Source organism: Poecile atricapillus (assembly GCF_030490865.1).
Source record: "Poecile atricapillus isolate bPoeAtr1 chromosome 35 unlocalized genomic scaffold, bPoeAtr1.hap1 SUPER_35_unloc_2, whole genome shotgun sequence".
NCBI classification, from domain to species: domain Eukaryota; kingdom Metazoa; phylum Chordata; class Aves; order Passeriformes; family Paridae; genus Poecile; species Poecile atricapillus.
Genome location: NW_026708989.1, coordinates 1 through 16,391, shown reverse-complemented (window position 1 = coordinate 16,391; position 16,391 = coordinate 1). Strand labels below are relative to the sequence as shown.

At 63.2% G+C, this 16,391-nt stretch overlaps 1 protein-coding gene across 1 annotated transcript in view; it reads right to left on the bottom strand.

The window, feature by feature from the left end:
• The window catches only part of LOC131574051 (receptor tyrosine-protein kinase erbB-3-like), a gene marked incomplete at its 5' end in the record, with an annotated part of 29,519 nt that extends 13,702 nt beyond the window's left edge, over positions 1–15,817 (bottom strand). Inside the window, 8 exon segments of the mRNA XM_058828428.1 lie at positions 1,671–1,856; positions 6,031–6,129; positions 7,244–7,363; positions 8,782–8,923; positions 9,647–9,700; positions 12,416–12,570; positions 12,819–12,909; positions 15,685–15,817. Coding sequence (XP_058684411.1) covers positions 1,671–1,856; positions 6,031–6,129; positions 7,244–7,363; positions 8,782–8,923; positions 9,647–9,700; positions 12,416–12,570; positions 12,819–12,909; positions 15,685–15,817 — 980 coding nt within the window.
• Positions 15,818–16,391: the final 574 nt, after the last annotated feature.

Here is a 16,391-nt window from a genome sequence, read left to right as displayed (position 1 = left end):
TTATATATTTTATATTTTATATTTTATATATTTTATATTTTATATTATTTTTATTTCTATTTATGTAGAAAATGCCGCCCCCAGGCTCACCTTGGCCACCTGCACGCAGCAGTTGAGGAGCAGCTGGGGGCTGATGGAGCCGCGTTTCTTGCGCAGGTGCTCTTTAGATTTATATGTTTTTGTATTATTTATATTTTGTATTATATATATATCTTTTTAGGATTTGTATTTTCTAGTATTTATATTTTCTATTATTTATATTTTATATACTTATATTTTCTATTATTTATATTTTCTAGTATTTCTATTTTATATGCTTATATTTTCTATCATTTATATTTTCTAGTATATATATTTTATATACTTATATTTTATATTATTTATATTTTATATACTTATATTTTCTATTATTTATATTTTATAGTATTTATATTTTATAAATATATTTAGGATTTATATTTTCTATTATTTATATTTTCTATTATTTCTATTTTATATTATTTATATTTTATAGTATTTATATTTTATATACTCATATTTTATATTATTTCTATTTCTATAATTTCTATTTCTATTTATGTAGAAAATGCCGCCCCAGGCTCACCTTGGCCACCTGCACGCAGCAGTTGAGGAGCAGCTGGGGGCTGATGGAGCCGCGTTTCTTGCGCAGCTGCTCTTTAATTTTTATATGTTTTATATTATTTATATTTTGTATTATATATATATATTGTTAGGATTTATATTTTCTAGTATTTATATTTTCTAGTATTTCTATTTTGTAGTATTTTTATTTTATATACTTATATTTCATATTATTTATATTTTATATTATTTATATTTTATACACTTATATTTTACATTATTTATATTTATATTATTTATATTTTATATTATTTATATTTTATATTATTTATATTTTATATACTTATATTTTATATTATTTATATTTTATATCTATTTTTAGTATTTATATTTTCTAGTATTTATATTTTCTAGTATTTATATTTTATATACTTCTATTTTCTATTATTTATATTTTATATTATTTACATTTATATTATTTATATTTTCTATTATTTATATTTTCTAGTATTTATATTTTATATTATTTATATTTTCTATCTATTTTTAGTATTTATATTTTCTAGTATTTATATTTTCCAGTATTTATATTTTATATATTTTATATTTTCTATTATTTCTATTTGTATTATTTCTATTTCTATTATTTCTATTTGTATTATTTCTATTTCTATAATTTATATTTTCTATTATTTCTCTAACCCCTGGTGGCACCCCAGGCTCACCTTGGCCACCTGCACGCAGCAGTTGAGGAGGAGCTGGGGGCTGATGGAGCCGCGCTTCCTGCACAGGTGCTCTTTAGATTTATATGTTTTATATTATTTATATTTTATATATTTATATTTTATATATTTTATATTTTCTATTATTTCTATTTCTATTATTTCTATTTCTATTTATGTAGAAAATGCTGCCCCAGGCTCACCTTGGCCACCTGCACGCAGCAGTTGAGGAGGAGCTGGGGGCTGATGGAGCCGCGTTTCTTGCGCAGCTGCTCTTTAGTTTTTATATGTTTTTATATTATTTATATTTTATATATTTTATATTTTATATTATTTCTCTAACCCTCGGGTCTGCCCCAGGCTCACCTTGGCCACCTGCACGCACCAGTTGAGGAGCAGCTGGGGGCTGATGGAGCCGCGTTTCTTGCGCAGGTGCTCGAGCAGCGAGCCCAGGGGCAGCAGCTGCGTCACCAACTGCAACTGCGGCCCCGGGCAGATCCCCAGCAAACGCACGATGTACGAGTGGTCCAGGCTGCCGATGGCCAGCATGTGCTGGGGACACACAGAGTGACACCTGAGTGACACCTGAGTGACACCTGAGTGACACCTGAGTGACCCAGAGTGACACCAATGACACCTGAGTGACCCTGAGTGACACCTGAGTGACCCCAGAGTGACCCCTGAGTGACACCTGAGTGACACCTGAGTGACACCTGAGTGACCCCAGAGTGACACCTGAGTGACACCTGAGTGACACCTGAGTGACCCTGAGTGACCCCAGAGTGACACCTGAGTGACACCTGAGTGACACCAGTGACACCTGAGTGACACCTGAGTGACCCCTGAGTGACCCCAGTGAAACCCCAGATCCAGGGGGACACACAGAGTGACACCTGAGTGACACCTGAGTGACACCTGAGTGACACCAGTGACACCTGAGTGACACCTGAGTGACCCTGAGTGACACCAGTGACACCTGAGTGACACCTGAGTGACCCTGAGTGACACCAGTGACACCTGAGTGACACCTGAGTGACACCTGAGTGACACCAGTGACACCTGAGTGACCCCTGAGTGACACCTGAGTGACACCAGTGACACCTGAGTGACCCCTGAGTGACACCTGAGTGACCCTGAGTGACACCTGAGTGACCCCAGAGTGACCCTGAGTGACCCCAGTGACACCTGAGTGACCCTGAGTGACCCCAGAGTGACACCTGAGTGACCCCAGAGTGACCCCAGAGTGACCCCAGGTCTGGGGCTGGAGCTGCGGCCCCGGGCAGATCCCCAGCAAACGCACGATGTACGAGTGGTCCAGGCTGCCGATGGCCAGCATGTGCTGGGGACACACAGAGTGACACCTGAGTGACACCTGAGTGACACCTGAGTGACCCTGAGTGACACCTGAGTGACACCTGAGTGACACCAGTGACACCTGAGTGACACCTGAGTGACACCTGAGTGACACCTGAGTGACACCTGAGTGACCCTGAGTGACCCCAGTGACACCTGAGTGACACCTGAGTGACACCTGAGTGACCCCAGAGTGACCCTGAGTGACACCTGAGTGACACCTGAGTGACCCCAGTGACACCTGAGTGACCCCTGAGTGACACCTGAGTGACACCTGAGTGACACCTGAGTGACCCCTGAGTGACCCCTGAGTGACACCTGAGTGACCCCTGAGTGACACCTGAGTGACACCTGAGTGACACCAGAGTGACCCCAGTGACACCTGAGTGACACCTGAGTGACCCCTGAGTGACACCTGAGTGACACCTGAGTGACCCCAGAGTGACCCTGAGTGACACCTGAGTGACACCTGAGTGACCCCAGTGACACCTGAGTGACCCCTGAGTGACACCTGAGTGACCCCTGAGTGACACCTGAGTGACACCTGAGTGACACCTGAGTGACCCCTGAGTGACCCCTGAGTGACCCCTGAGTGACACCTGAGTGACACCTGAGTGACCCCAGTGACACCTGAGTGACACCTGAGTGACACCTGAGTGACACCTGAGTGACACCTGAGTGACCCCAGTGACACCAGTGACACCTGAGTGACCCTGAGTGACCCTGAGTGACACCTGAGTGACACCTGAGTGACCCCAGTGACACCAGTGACACCTGAGTGACCCTGAGTGACACCTGAGTGACACCTGAGTGACACCTGAGTGACCCCTGAGTGACACCTGAGTGACACCTGAGTGACACCTGAGTGACCCTGAGTGACACCTGAGTGACACCTGAGTGACACCAGTGACACCTGAGTGACACCTGAGTGACACCAGTGACACCAGTGACACCTGAGTGACACCTGAGTGACACCTGAGTGACCACAGAGTGACCCCTGAGTGACACCAGTGACACCTGAGTGACACCAGTGACACCTGAGTGACACCTGAGTGACACCTGAGTGACACCTGAGTGACACCAGTGACACCTGAGTGACCCCAGAGTGACCCCTGAGTGACCCCAGGTCTGGGGCTGGAGCTGCGGCCCCGGGCAGATCCCCAGCAAACGCACGATGTACGAGTGGTCCAGGCTGCCGATGGCCAGCATGTGCTGGGGACACACAGAGTGACACCTGAGTGACACCTGAGTGACACCTGAGTGACACCTGAGTGACACCTGTGACACCTGAGTGACCCCTGAGTGACCCTGAGTGACACCTGAGTGACACCTGAGTGACACCAGTGACACCAGTGACACCTGAGTGACACCTGAGTGACACCAGTGACACCTGAGTGACACCTGAGTGACACCTGAGTGACACCTGAGTGACCCCAGTGGGACACTGGGTCCAGGGGAACACACAGAGTGACACCAGAGTGACCCTGAGTGACCCCCGAGTGACACCTGAGTGACACCTGAGTGACCCCAGTGACACCTGAGTGACACCAGTGACACCTGAGTGACCCCAGAGTGACCCCAGAGTGACCCCAGTGACACCAGTGACACCTGAGTGACACCAGTGACCCCAGAGTGACCCCAGAGTGACCCCAGAGTGACCCCAGGTCTGGGGCTGGAGCTGCGGCCCCGGGCAGATCCCCAGCAAACGCACGATGTACGAGTGGTCCAGGCTGCCGATGGCCAGCATGTGCTGGGGACAGGGGGGACACACAGAGTGACACCTGAGTGACCCCTGAGTGACACCTGAGTGACACCTGAGTGACCCTGAGTGACCCTGAGTGACACCTGAGTGACCCCTGAGTGACACCTGAGTGACCCTGAGTGACCCTGAGTGACACCTGAGTGACCCCTGAGTGACACCTGAGTGACCCCAGTGACACCTGAGTGACCCCAGAGTGACCCCAGGTCTGGGGCTGGAGCTGCGGCCCCGGGCAGATCCCCAGCAAACGCACGATGTACGAGTGGTCCAGGCTGCCGATGGCCAGCATGTGCTGGGGACACACAGAGTGACACCTGAGTGACACCTGAGTGACACCTGAGTGACACCTGAGTGACCCTGAGTGACACCTGAGTGACCCTGAGTGACCCTGAGTGACACCAGAGTGACACCTGAGTGACACCAGTGACACCTGAGTGACACCAGAGTGACCCTGAGTGACACCCGAGTGACACCTGAGTGACACCTGAGTGACACCAGTGACACCTGAGTGACACCTGAGTGACTCAGAGTGACCCCAGAGTGACCCTGAGTGACACCAGTGACACCTGAGTGACACCTGAGTGACACCTGAGTGACCCTGAGTGACACCTGAGTGACCCCTGAGTGACACCTGAGTGACACCTGAGTGACCCCTGAGTGACACCTGAGTGACACCAGTGACACCTGAGTGACACCAGTGACACCAGTGACACCTGAGTGACACCTGAGTGACACCTGAGTGACCCCAGAGTGACACCTGAGTGACACCTGAGTGACACCTGAGTGACCCCTGAGTGACACCAGTGACACCTGAGTGACACCAGTGACACCTGAGTGACCCTGAGTGACACCTGAGTGACCCCAGAGTGACCCCAGTGACACCTGAGTGACCCCAGAGTGACCCCAGAGTGACCCCGGGTCCAGGGGGACACCCCAAGTGACCCCCAAGTGACACCAGAGTGACATCAGGGCTGGGGGGACACCCTGAGTGACCCCAGAGTGACCCCAGAGTGACCCCGGGTCCAGGGGGACACACAGAGAGACCCCCAAGTGACCCCAGAGTGACCCCAGAGTGACCCCGGGTCCAGGGGGACACCCCGAGGGACTCCAGAGTGGCCCTGGAGCACCCCCAGGTCCAGGGGGACACCTGGAGCACCCCCAGAACCCCCTGAGCCCAGAGGGGACCCCCAGAGTGACCCCAGAGCCCCCCCGGGACCCCCAGAGTGACCCCAGAGCCCCCCTGGGACCCCCAGAGGGGACCCCCAGAGTGACCCCAGAGCCCCCCTGGGACCCCCAGAGTGACCCCAGAGCCCCCCTGGGACCCCCAGAGGGGACCCCCAGAGTGACCCCAGAGTGACCCCAGGACCCCCAGAGTGACCCCGGGTCCAGAGGGGACCCCCAGAGTGACCCCAGAGCCCCCCTGGGACCCCCAGAGTGACCCCCAGAGTGACCCGAGCCCCAGAGTGACCCCCAGAGTGACCCCAGAGCCCCCCTGGGACCCCCAGAGTGACCCCAGAGCCCCCCCGGGACTCCCAGAGTGACCCCAGAGCCCCCCTAGCCCCAGAGGGGACCCCCAGAGGGGACCCCCAGCCCCCCGGGACCCCCGGCACTCACGTCGGTGACAGCGTGGAACGATTGCTGCCCGCTCCAGTCCTGGATCACCTTGATGCTCACCGGGATCTTGATGGAATCCCCGTCCGGGATCCAGATACCCTGCGGGGATTGGGATCTATGGGATCATTGGGATCTATGGGATCTATGGGGTCTATGGGATCCCCATCCGGGATCCAGATACCCTGCAGGGGGTGGGATCTATGGGATCCATGGGATCCATGGGATCTATGGGATCTATGGGATCTATGGGATCCCCGTCCGGGATCCAGATACCCTGCGGGGATCGGGATCTATGGGATCATTGGGATCTATGGGATCTATGGGATCTATGGGATCAATCCATGGAATCCCCGTCCGGGATCCAGATACCCTGCGGGGGGTGGGATCTATGGGATCTATGGGATCTATGGGGTCTATGGGATCTATGGGATCTATGGGATCTATGGGATCTATGGGATCAATGGGATCTATGGGATCTATGGGATCAATGGGATCTATGGGATCAGTGGGATCCCCATCTGGGATCCAAATACCCTGCGGGGGGTGGGATCTATGGGGTGGGATCAGATTTGGGATGGGATTGATGGGATGGGATCAGTGAAATCAATGGGATGGGATCAATGGGATCAATGGGATCAGTGGGATCACTGGGATCGATGGGATCAATGGGATGGGATCAATGGGATCCATGGGATCAGTGGGATCACTGGGATCGATGGGATCAATGGGATGGGATCAATGGGATCAATGGGATCGATGGGATCAATGGGATGGGATCAATGGGATCAATGGGATCAGTGGGATCACTGGGATCGATGGGATCAATGGGATGGGATCAATGGGATGGGATCAATGGGATCAATGGGATCAATGGGATCACTGGGATCGATGGGATCAATGGGATGGGATCCATGGGATCACTGGGCTTACTGGGATCAATGGGATCCATGGGATCACTGGGATCAGTGGGATGAATGGGATGGGATGAATGGGATGGGATCAGTGGGATCACTGGGCTCACTGGGATCACTGGGATCACTGGGATCCCTGGGCTCACTGGGCTCACTGGGATCACTGGGATCACTGGGCTCACTGGGCTCACTGGGATCACTGGGATCACTGGGATCACTGGGCTCACTGGGCTCACTGGGCTCACTGGGATCACTGGGATCACTGGGATCACTGGGATCCACGGGATCCATGGGATCCCCACCTTGTGCACGGTGCCGAAGACGCCGGAGCCCAGCACCTTGAGGCGCCTCAGCTCCGTCTCCTTGAAGATCCGCGCCAGGACCTTGTTGGCTTTTTCACTGGGATCCAGCGGCTCCAGGCTCTGCCGGACGGGAACGGGAACGGGAATGGGAACGGGAACCGGGAACGGGAATGGGAACGGGAATGGGAACCGGGAATGGGAATGGGAACGGGAATGGGAACGGGAATGGGAACGGGAATGGGAACGGGAACCGGGAACGGGAATGGGAACGGGAATGGGAACCGGGAATGGGAATGGGAACGGGAATGGGAACGGGAATGGGAACGGGAATGGGAATGGGAACGGGAATGGGAACGGGAATGGGAACGGGAATGGGAATGGGAATGGGAACGGGAATGGGAATGGGAACCGGGAATGGGAACGGGAACGGGAACCAGGATCGGGAACGGGAACCAGGAATGGGAACGGGAATGGGAATGGGAACCGGGAACAGGAATGGGAACCGGGAATGGGAATGGGGAATGGCAATGGGAACGGGAACCGGGAATGGGAATGGGAATGGGAACAGGAATGGGAACCGGGATCGGGAATGGGAATGGGAACGGACACGGGAACGGGAACCGGGATCGGGAATGGACACAGGAATGGGAACAGGATCAGGAACAGGGAAGAGGATGAGGATGAGGATGAGGATGGGGATGAGGATGGGGATGAGAATGAGGATGAAAAGGATGAAGAGGATGAAGAGGATGATGAGGATGAGGATGAGGATGAGGATGAGGATGAGGATGAGGATGAGGATGAGGATGAGGATGAGGATGATGAGGATGAGGATGGAGCGGGACTGGCCCAGGAGCAGAGATGGGGGGCGGAGCTGGCGAGGGCCGGACACGGCTCCACCCCGGCAGGACCCCGCCCCGGGCCTCTCCCGGGGCCCCTCCCCGACCTCCCGGGGCCACTCCCGGGGCCGCTCCCGCTCCCGGGGCCGTTCGCGGGCTCCTCCCGGTGCCGCTCCCGGTCCCGGTGCCTCTCCCCGACCTCCCGGGGCCGCTCCCGGGGCTGGTGCCGCCCCCTCCCCGCCCTTCCCGTAGCCGCTCCGGGTGCCGCTCTCGGTCCCGGTGCCGCTCCCGGTGCCACTGCTGGGGACCCTCCCCGCGCTCCTGGTCCCGGTGCTGGTGCCACTCCCGGTCCCGGTGCCGCTCCCGGGGCCGCTCCCGGTCCCTCCCCGAGCTCCCGGTGCCGCTCCCGGTCCCGGTGCCGCTCCCGGTCCCTCCCAGCGCTCCCGGGGCCGCTCCCGGTCCCTCCCCGAGCTCCCGGTGCCGCTCCCGGTCCCGGTGCCGCTCCCGGTCCCGGTGCCGCTCCCGGTCCCGCTCCCGGGTCCCTCCCCACGCTCCCGGTGCCGCTCCCGGTCCCGGTGCCGCTCCCGGTCCCGGTGCCGCTCCCGGTCCCGCTCCCGGGGTCCCTCCCCACGCTCCCGGTGCTGCTCCCGGTCCCGCCCCGCGCTCCCGGTGCCGGTGCCGGTCCGGCCCGGCTCTGACCTCTCCCCGCTCCAGGTACCGCCTCATCGCCCGTTTCTTCTGGATCTTCTTCCCCCTCCAGTAGAGCAGCGCCAGCAGCACCAGCGAGCACGAGAGGAAAACGGCCCCGACCGCCAGCACCGCGATCAGCGTCGGGGTCCGCCTGGGAACGGCACCGGGAACGGGAACGGGAACGGGAATGGAACGGGGTTAGGGTCCCTGCAGCCCCCCCCGGGGTCCGCCTGGGAACGGCACCGGGAACGGCACCGGGAACGGAACCGAACCGGAACAGAACGGGGTCAGGGTCCCCGCAGCCCCCCGGGGTCCGCCTGGGAACGGCACCGGGAACGGGAACGGCACCGGGAACGGAACGGAACGGGGTCAGGGTCCCTGCAGCCCCCCGGGGTCCGCCTGGGAACGGCACCGGGAACCGGAACCGAACCGGAACGGGGTTAGGGAACGGGACCGGGAACCGAACGGGAACGGGAACGGAACGGGGTTAGGGTCCCTGTAGCTCCCTGGGGTCCGCCTGGGGCACCGGGAACGGGAACGGGAACGGGAACGGGAATGGAACAGGGTCAGGGTCCCCGCAGCCCCCCCGGGGTCCGCCTGGGAACGGCACCGGGAACCGGAACCGAACCGGAACGGAACGGGGTTAGGGTCCCTGTAGCCCCCTGGGGTCCGCCTGGGGCACCGGGAACGGGAACGGGACCGGGAACGCACCCGGCACCGGGAACCGAACGGGAATGGGAACGGGAACGCAACGGGAACGGGAATGGGAACAGGAACGGAACGGGGTTAGAGTCCCCGGAGCCCTCCCGGTGTCCCCGCAGCCCCCCCCGGTGTCCCCGGTGTCCCCGGAGCCCCCCCGGCCCCCCCGCCGTACCGGGACACGGGCAGGGTGTCCCCCAGGCAGTCCCGCAGCAGCGGCCCCACACATCTGTGGGGAGGGAGATGGGGGTCAGCAGCTGGGGACCCCCCCCAGCAGAGACCCGGGACCCCCACCCTGAGCCCGAGACCCCCACCCTGCACCCCAGACCCCCAACCTGTGCCCGAGACCCCCAACCTGAGCCCCAGACCCCCAACCTGTGCCCCAGACCCCCAACCTGAGCCCGAGACCCCCACCCTGCACCCCAGACCCCCAACCTGTGCCCGGGACCCCCACCCTGAGCCCGAGACCCCCAACCTGAGCCCGAGACCCCCAACCTGCACCCCAGACCCCCAACCTGTGCCCGGGACCCCCAACCTGAGCCCGAGACCCCCAACCTGCACCCCAGACCCCCAACCTGTGCCCGAGACCCCCACCCTGAGCCCGAGACCCCCCAACCTGAGCCCCAGCCCCCCAACCTGAGCCCGGGACCCCCAACCTGTGCCCCAAACCCCAATCTGTGCCCCAGACCCCCACCCTGAGCCCGAGACCCCCAACCTGTGCCCCAGCCCCCAATCTGTGCCTGAGACCCCCAACCTGTGCCCGAGACCCCCAACCTGAGCCCGAGACCCCCAACCTGAGCCCCAGACCCCCAACCTGAGCCCCAAACCCCCACCCTGAGCCCCAGACCCCCAACCTGAGCCCGAGACCCCCACCCTGCACCCCAGACCCCCAACCTGTGCCCGAGACCCCCAACCTGTGCCCGGGACCCCCAACCTGAGCCCCAGACCCCCACCCTGTGCCCGGACCCCCACCCTGAGCCCGAGACCCCCAACCTGAGCCCGGGACCCCCACCCTGAGCCCGAGACCCCCAACCTGAGCCCGGGACCCCCACCCTGAGCCCGAGACCCCCAACCTGTGCCCCAGCCCCCAATCTGTGCCTGAGACCCCCAACCTGTGCCCGAGACCCCCACCCTACACCCCAGCCCCCCAACCTGTGCCCGAGACCCCCAACCTGTGCCCGAGACCCCCACCCTGAGCCCGAGACCCCCACCCTGCACCCCAGACCCCCAACCTGTGCCCGAGACCCCCAACCTGTGCCTGAGACCCCCAACCTGTGCCCCAGACCCCCAACCTGTGCCCGGGACCCCCAACCTGAGCCCGAGACCCCCACCCTGAGCCCGAGACCCCCAACCTGTGCCCGGGACCCCCAACCTGCACCCCAAACCCCCAACCTGAGCCCGAGACCCCCCACCCTGCACCCCAGACCCCCACCCTGTGCCCCAGCCCCCCAACCTGAGCCCGAGACCCCCACCCTGTGCCCGGGACCCCCAACCTGCCCCGGATGATGGCTCAGACCCCCCAAGCTGCCCCTCGTGGGGACCCCAGACCCCAAAATGTCCCCAGTGAGATCCTGGGACCCCCCAGTGTGCCCCACATGGGGTCCTGAGCCCCCCCAGCCTGCCCGGAGCCCCCCACCCTGCCCCACATGGGGTCCTGAGCCCCCCACCCAGCCCCACACAAGGTCCCGACCCCTCCACCCAGCCCTACCCGGGCTCCCGACCCCCCCGCCCTGTCCCACACAGGGTCCTGAGCCCCCCACCCTGTCTGAAGCCCCCCGCCCTGCCCCACATGGGGTCCTGAGCCCCCCCAGCCTGCCCAGAGCCCCCCACCCTGCCCCCCACAGACTCCTGAGCCCCCCACCCAGCCCCACACGGGGTCCTGAGCCCTCCCCCGCTTGCCCGGAGCCCCCCACCTTGCCCCCCACAGACTCCTGAGCCCCCCACCCTGCCCCACACAGGGTCCTGAACCCCCCAGTCTGCCCTGAGCCCCCCACCCTGGCTCCTGAGACCCCCACCCAGCCCTATCTGGGCTCCTGACCGCCAACAGTCTGCCCTGAGCCCCCCACCCTGCCCCACACAGGGCCCTGAGCCCCCCACCCAGCCCCACATGGGCTCCTGAGCCCCCCACCCAGCCCACATGGGCTCCTGAGCCCCCCACCCTGGCTCCTGAGCCCCCTCAGGCTGTCCTGAGCCCCCCACCCTGCCCCACATGGGCTCCTGAGCCCCCCACCCTGTCCCACACAGGGTCCTGAGCCCCCAGTCTGCCCTGAGCCCCCCACCCTGCCCCACACAGGGTCCTGAACCCCCCCAGTCTGCCCTGAGCCCCCCACCCTGGCTCCTGAGACCCCCCACCCTACCCCACATGGGGTCCTGAGCCCCCCACCCAGCCCCTCACAGACTCCTGAGCCCCCCACCCTGCCCCACATGGGGTCCTGAGCCCCCCACCCTGGCTCCTGAACCCCCCACCCTGCCCCACATGGGGTCCTGAGCCCCCCACCCTGGCTCCTGAACCCCCCACCCTGCCCCACATGGGCTCCTGAGCCCCCCACCCAGCCCCACATGGGGTCCTGAGACCCCCACCCTGCCCCACATGGGGTCCTGAGCCCCCCACCCTGCCCCTCACAGACTCCTGAGCCCCCCACCCTGCCCCACATGGGCTCCTGAGCCCCCCACCCTGGCTCCTGAACCCCCCACCCTGCCCCACATGGGCTCCTGAACCCCCCACCCTGCCCCACATGGGCTCCTGAGCCCCCTACCCAGCCCCACACAGACTCCTGAGACCCCCCACCCTGCCCCACATGGGGTCCTGAGCCCCCCACTCCGGCTCCTGACCCCCCCACTCCGGCTCCTGACCCCCCACCCTGGCTCCTGAGACCCCCCCCAGCCCTTCCCGGGCTCCTGACCCCCCCCCGAGCCCCCCGTCCCCCGGTGTCCCCGGTCGCACCCCCGGGTGCAGTTCTCGTGGCAGGGCCGGCACTCCCGGTTCCCGTCGGGGAATTTGAAGATGGGGCCGCGCTCCCCCAGGACCCCATCGGGACATCGCTCCACGCAGTGCGGCCCGTCGCGATAGTGAGCGCAGCGCGTGCAGGTGTCGGCGCCCTGTCGGCGATATCGGGGGTGTCGGGGGTGTCGGGGGTATCGGGGGTATCGGGGGGTGTCGGGGGTGTCGGGGGTATCGGGGGTATCGGGGGTATCGGGGGTATCGGGGTATCGGGGGGTGTCGGGGGTGTCGGGGATATCGGGGGGTGTCGGGGGTGTCGGGGGTATCGGGGGTATCGGGGGTATCGGGGGTATCGGGGGATATCGGGGGATATCGGGGGTGTCGGGGGGTCTCGGGGGGTCCGTACCGAGCCGTTGCAGGTGACCCCCCCGGGGATGCGCTCGCACTCCGGGTGGCACTCGGAGCATTCCCCGTCCTGAGAGAACTCGCGGGGGTCCCTGCGACCACCGAGAGGGGTCACGGGGGGGGGGGCGGTACAGCTGGGACCCCCCGATGGAGCCCAGCCCACCCTGGGACCCCCCTGACAGTGCCCAGCCCACCCTGGGACCCCCCTGACAGTGCCCAGCCCACCCTGGGACCCCCCTGACAGTGCCCAGCCCACCCTGGGACCCCTCTGCCCACCCTGGGACCCCCCCGATGGAGCCCAACCCACCCTGGGACCCCCTGATGGAGCCCAGCCCACCCTGGGACCCCCTGACAATGCCCAGCCCACCCTGGGACCCCCCGATGGAATCCAGCCCACCCTGGGACCCCCCCGATGGAGCCCAGCCCACCCTGGGACCCCCCGATGGAATCCAGCCCACCCTGGGACCCCCCCGATGGAGCCCAGCCCACCCTGGGACCCCCCGATGGAATCCAGCCCACCCTGGGACCCCCTGATGGAGCCCAACCCACCCTGGGACCCCCCCGATGGAATCCAGCCCACCCTGGGACCCCTCTGCCCACCCTGGGACCCCCCCGATGGAGCCCAGCCCACCCTGGGACCCCCCCGATGGAGCCCAGCCCACCCTGGGACCCCCCCGATGGAGCCCAGCCCACCCTGGGACCCCTCTGCCCACCCTGGGGCTGATCTCCCACCCCACGCCCCCCATCGCCCCCATCCCCCCGATCCCCCCCCCATCCCCCCGATCCCCCCCGATCCCCCGATCCCCCCGGATCCCCCCGAGCCCCCGGATCCCCCCGATCCCCCCATCCCCTCTGACCCCTCGGTGAAGCGGCAGGTGGGCACGCAGACCCCCGATCCCCCCAATCCCCCCGATCCCCCCCAAATCCCCCGGATCCCCCCCGATCCCCCCGATCCCCCCATTCCCCCCCGATCCCCCCGGATCCCCCCGAGCCCCCCGATCCCCCCGATCCCCCGGATCCCCCCCGATCCCCCCGATCCCCCCGGATCCCCCGGATCCCCCCGATCCCCCGGATCCCCCCGATCCCCCCGGATCCCCCCGGATCCCCCCGATCCCCCCATCCCCTCTGACCCCTCGGTGAAGCGGCAGGTGGGCACGCAGACCCCCGATCCCCCGGATCCCCCCCGATCCCCCCGATCCCCCCGATCCCCCGGATCCCCCCATTCCCCCCCATCCCCTCTGACCCCTCAGTGAAGCGGCAGGTGGGCACGCAGACCCCCGATCCCCCCATTCCCCCCCGATCCCCCGGATCCCCCCATTCCCCCCCAAATCCCCCCGATCCCCCGATCCCCCGGATCCCCCGGATCCCCCCGGATCCCCCCCGATCCCCCCGAGCCCCCCGGCCCCTCTGACCCCTCGGTGAAGCGGCAGGTGGGCACGCAGACCCCCGATCCCCCCAATCCCCCGATCCCCCCCGATCCCCCGGATCCCCCGGATCCCCCGGATCCCCCGAGCCCCCCCGATCCCCCGAGCCCCCCATCCCCTCTGACCCCTCGGTGAAGCGGCAGGTGGGCACGCAGACCCCCGATCCCCCGATCCCTCCGATCCCCCCGGATCCCCCCAATCCCCCCATTCCCCCCGATCCCCCCGGATCCCCCCGATCCCCCCGATTCCCCCCCGAGCCCCCGAGCCCCCCGATCCCCCAGAGCCCCCCGGATCCCCCCGGATCCCCCCGATCCCCCCCGATCCCCCGGATCCCCCGGATCCCCCCATCCCCTCTGACCCCTCGGTGAAGCGGCAGGTGGGCACGCAGACCCCCGATCCCCCGATCCCTCCGATCCCCCCGGATCCCCCGGATCCCTCGATCCCCCCGGATCCCCCCGAGCCCCCCGATCCCCCGGATCCCCCCGATCCCCCCGGATCCCCCCGAGCCCCCCATCCCCTCTGACCCCTCGGTGAAGCGGCAGGTGGGCACGCAGACCCCCGATCCCCCCGATCCCCCCCGATCCCCCCATTCCCCCCCAAATCCCCCGGATCCCCCGGATCCCCCCGGATCTCCCCGATCCCCCCGGATCCCCCGGATCCCCCCGAGCCCCCCGGCCCCTCTGACCCCTCGGTGAAGCGGCAGGTGGGCACGCAGACCCCCGATCCCCCCGATTCCCCCCGATCCCCCGGATCCCCCCGATCCCCCGGATCCCCCGGATCCCCCCGGATCCCCCCCATTCCCCCCGATCCCCCGGATCCCCCCGATCCCCCGGATCCCCCCGGATCCCCCCGATCCCCCCATCCCCTCTGACCCCTCGGTGAAGCGGCAGGTGGGCACGCAGACCCCCAATCCCCCCGATTCCCCCCGATCCCCCCGATCCCCCCGATCCCCCCCAAGTCCCCCCCCATCCCCGGATCCCCCGGATCCCCCCGAGCCCCCCATCCCCTCTGACCCCTCGGTGAAGCGGCAGGTGGGCACGCAGACCCCCGATCCCCCGGATCCCCCCATTCCCCCCCAATCCCCCGGATCCCCCCGGATCCCCCCGATCCCCCCGGATCCCCCCGATCCCCCCGGATCCCCCCATCCCCTCTGACCCCTCGGTGAAGCGGCAGGTGGGCACGCAGACCCCCGATCCCCCAATCCCCCGGATCCCCCCGATCCCCCGGATCCCCCCGATCCCCCCCGATCCCCCCGAGCCCCCCATCCCCTCTGACCCCTCGGTGAAGCGGCAGGTGGGCACGCAGACCCCCGATCCCCCCAATCCTCCCGATCCCCCCATTCCCCCCAAATCCCCCGGATCCCCCCAATCCCCCGGATCCCCCCCGATCCCCCGGATCCCCCCGATCCCCCCCGATCCCCCCGAGCCCCCCATCCCCTCTGACCCCTCGGTGAAGCGGCAGGTGGGCACGCAGACCCCCCTCCTGCTGTAGTAGCGGCAGGACAGGCACTGCCCGGGCCCGGCTCCCCAGCAGCCCTCGGCCGAGCACAGCGGGTCACAAACCTTCCCCTCTTGCTCTGCGGGGACACGGGGGGCTCGAGGGGGGGCTGGGGGGGTCCCCGAGACTCGCAGGGGGCCGGGGGGGCTCGAGGGGGGGCTGGGGGGGGCCCCGAGACTCGCAGGGGGCCGGGGGGCTCGCAGGGGTCCGGGGGGGCTCGGGGGAGGAGCTGGGGGTCACCCCCCATGGGCTCGCGGGGGGGCTGGGGGGGTCCCCGAGACTCGCAGGGGGGCTGGGGGGGCTGGGGGCAGGGGCTGGGGGTCCCCAAGACTCGCAGGGGGGCTGGGGGGGCTCGGGGGAGGGGCTGGGGGGGTCCCCGAGACTCGCAGGGGGGCTGGGGGGGCTGGGGGAGGAGCTGGGGGTCACCCCCTATGGACTCAGAATGGGGCTGGGGGTCCCCGAGCCTCGCAGGGGTCTGGGGGGGCTTGGGGAAGGGTCTGGGGGTCACCCCCCATGGGCTCGCGGGGTGGCTGGGGGGGTCCCCGAGACTCGCAGGGGGGCTGGGGGGGCTGGGGGCAGGGGCTGGGGGTCCCCGAGACTCGCAGGGGTCCGGGGGGGCTGGGGGAAGGGTCTGGGGGTCACCCCCCATGGGA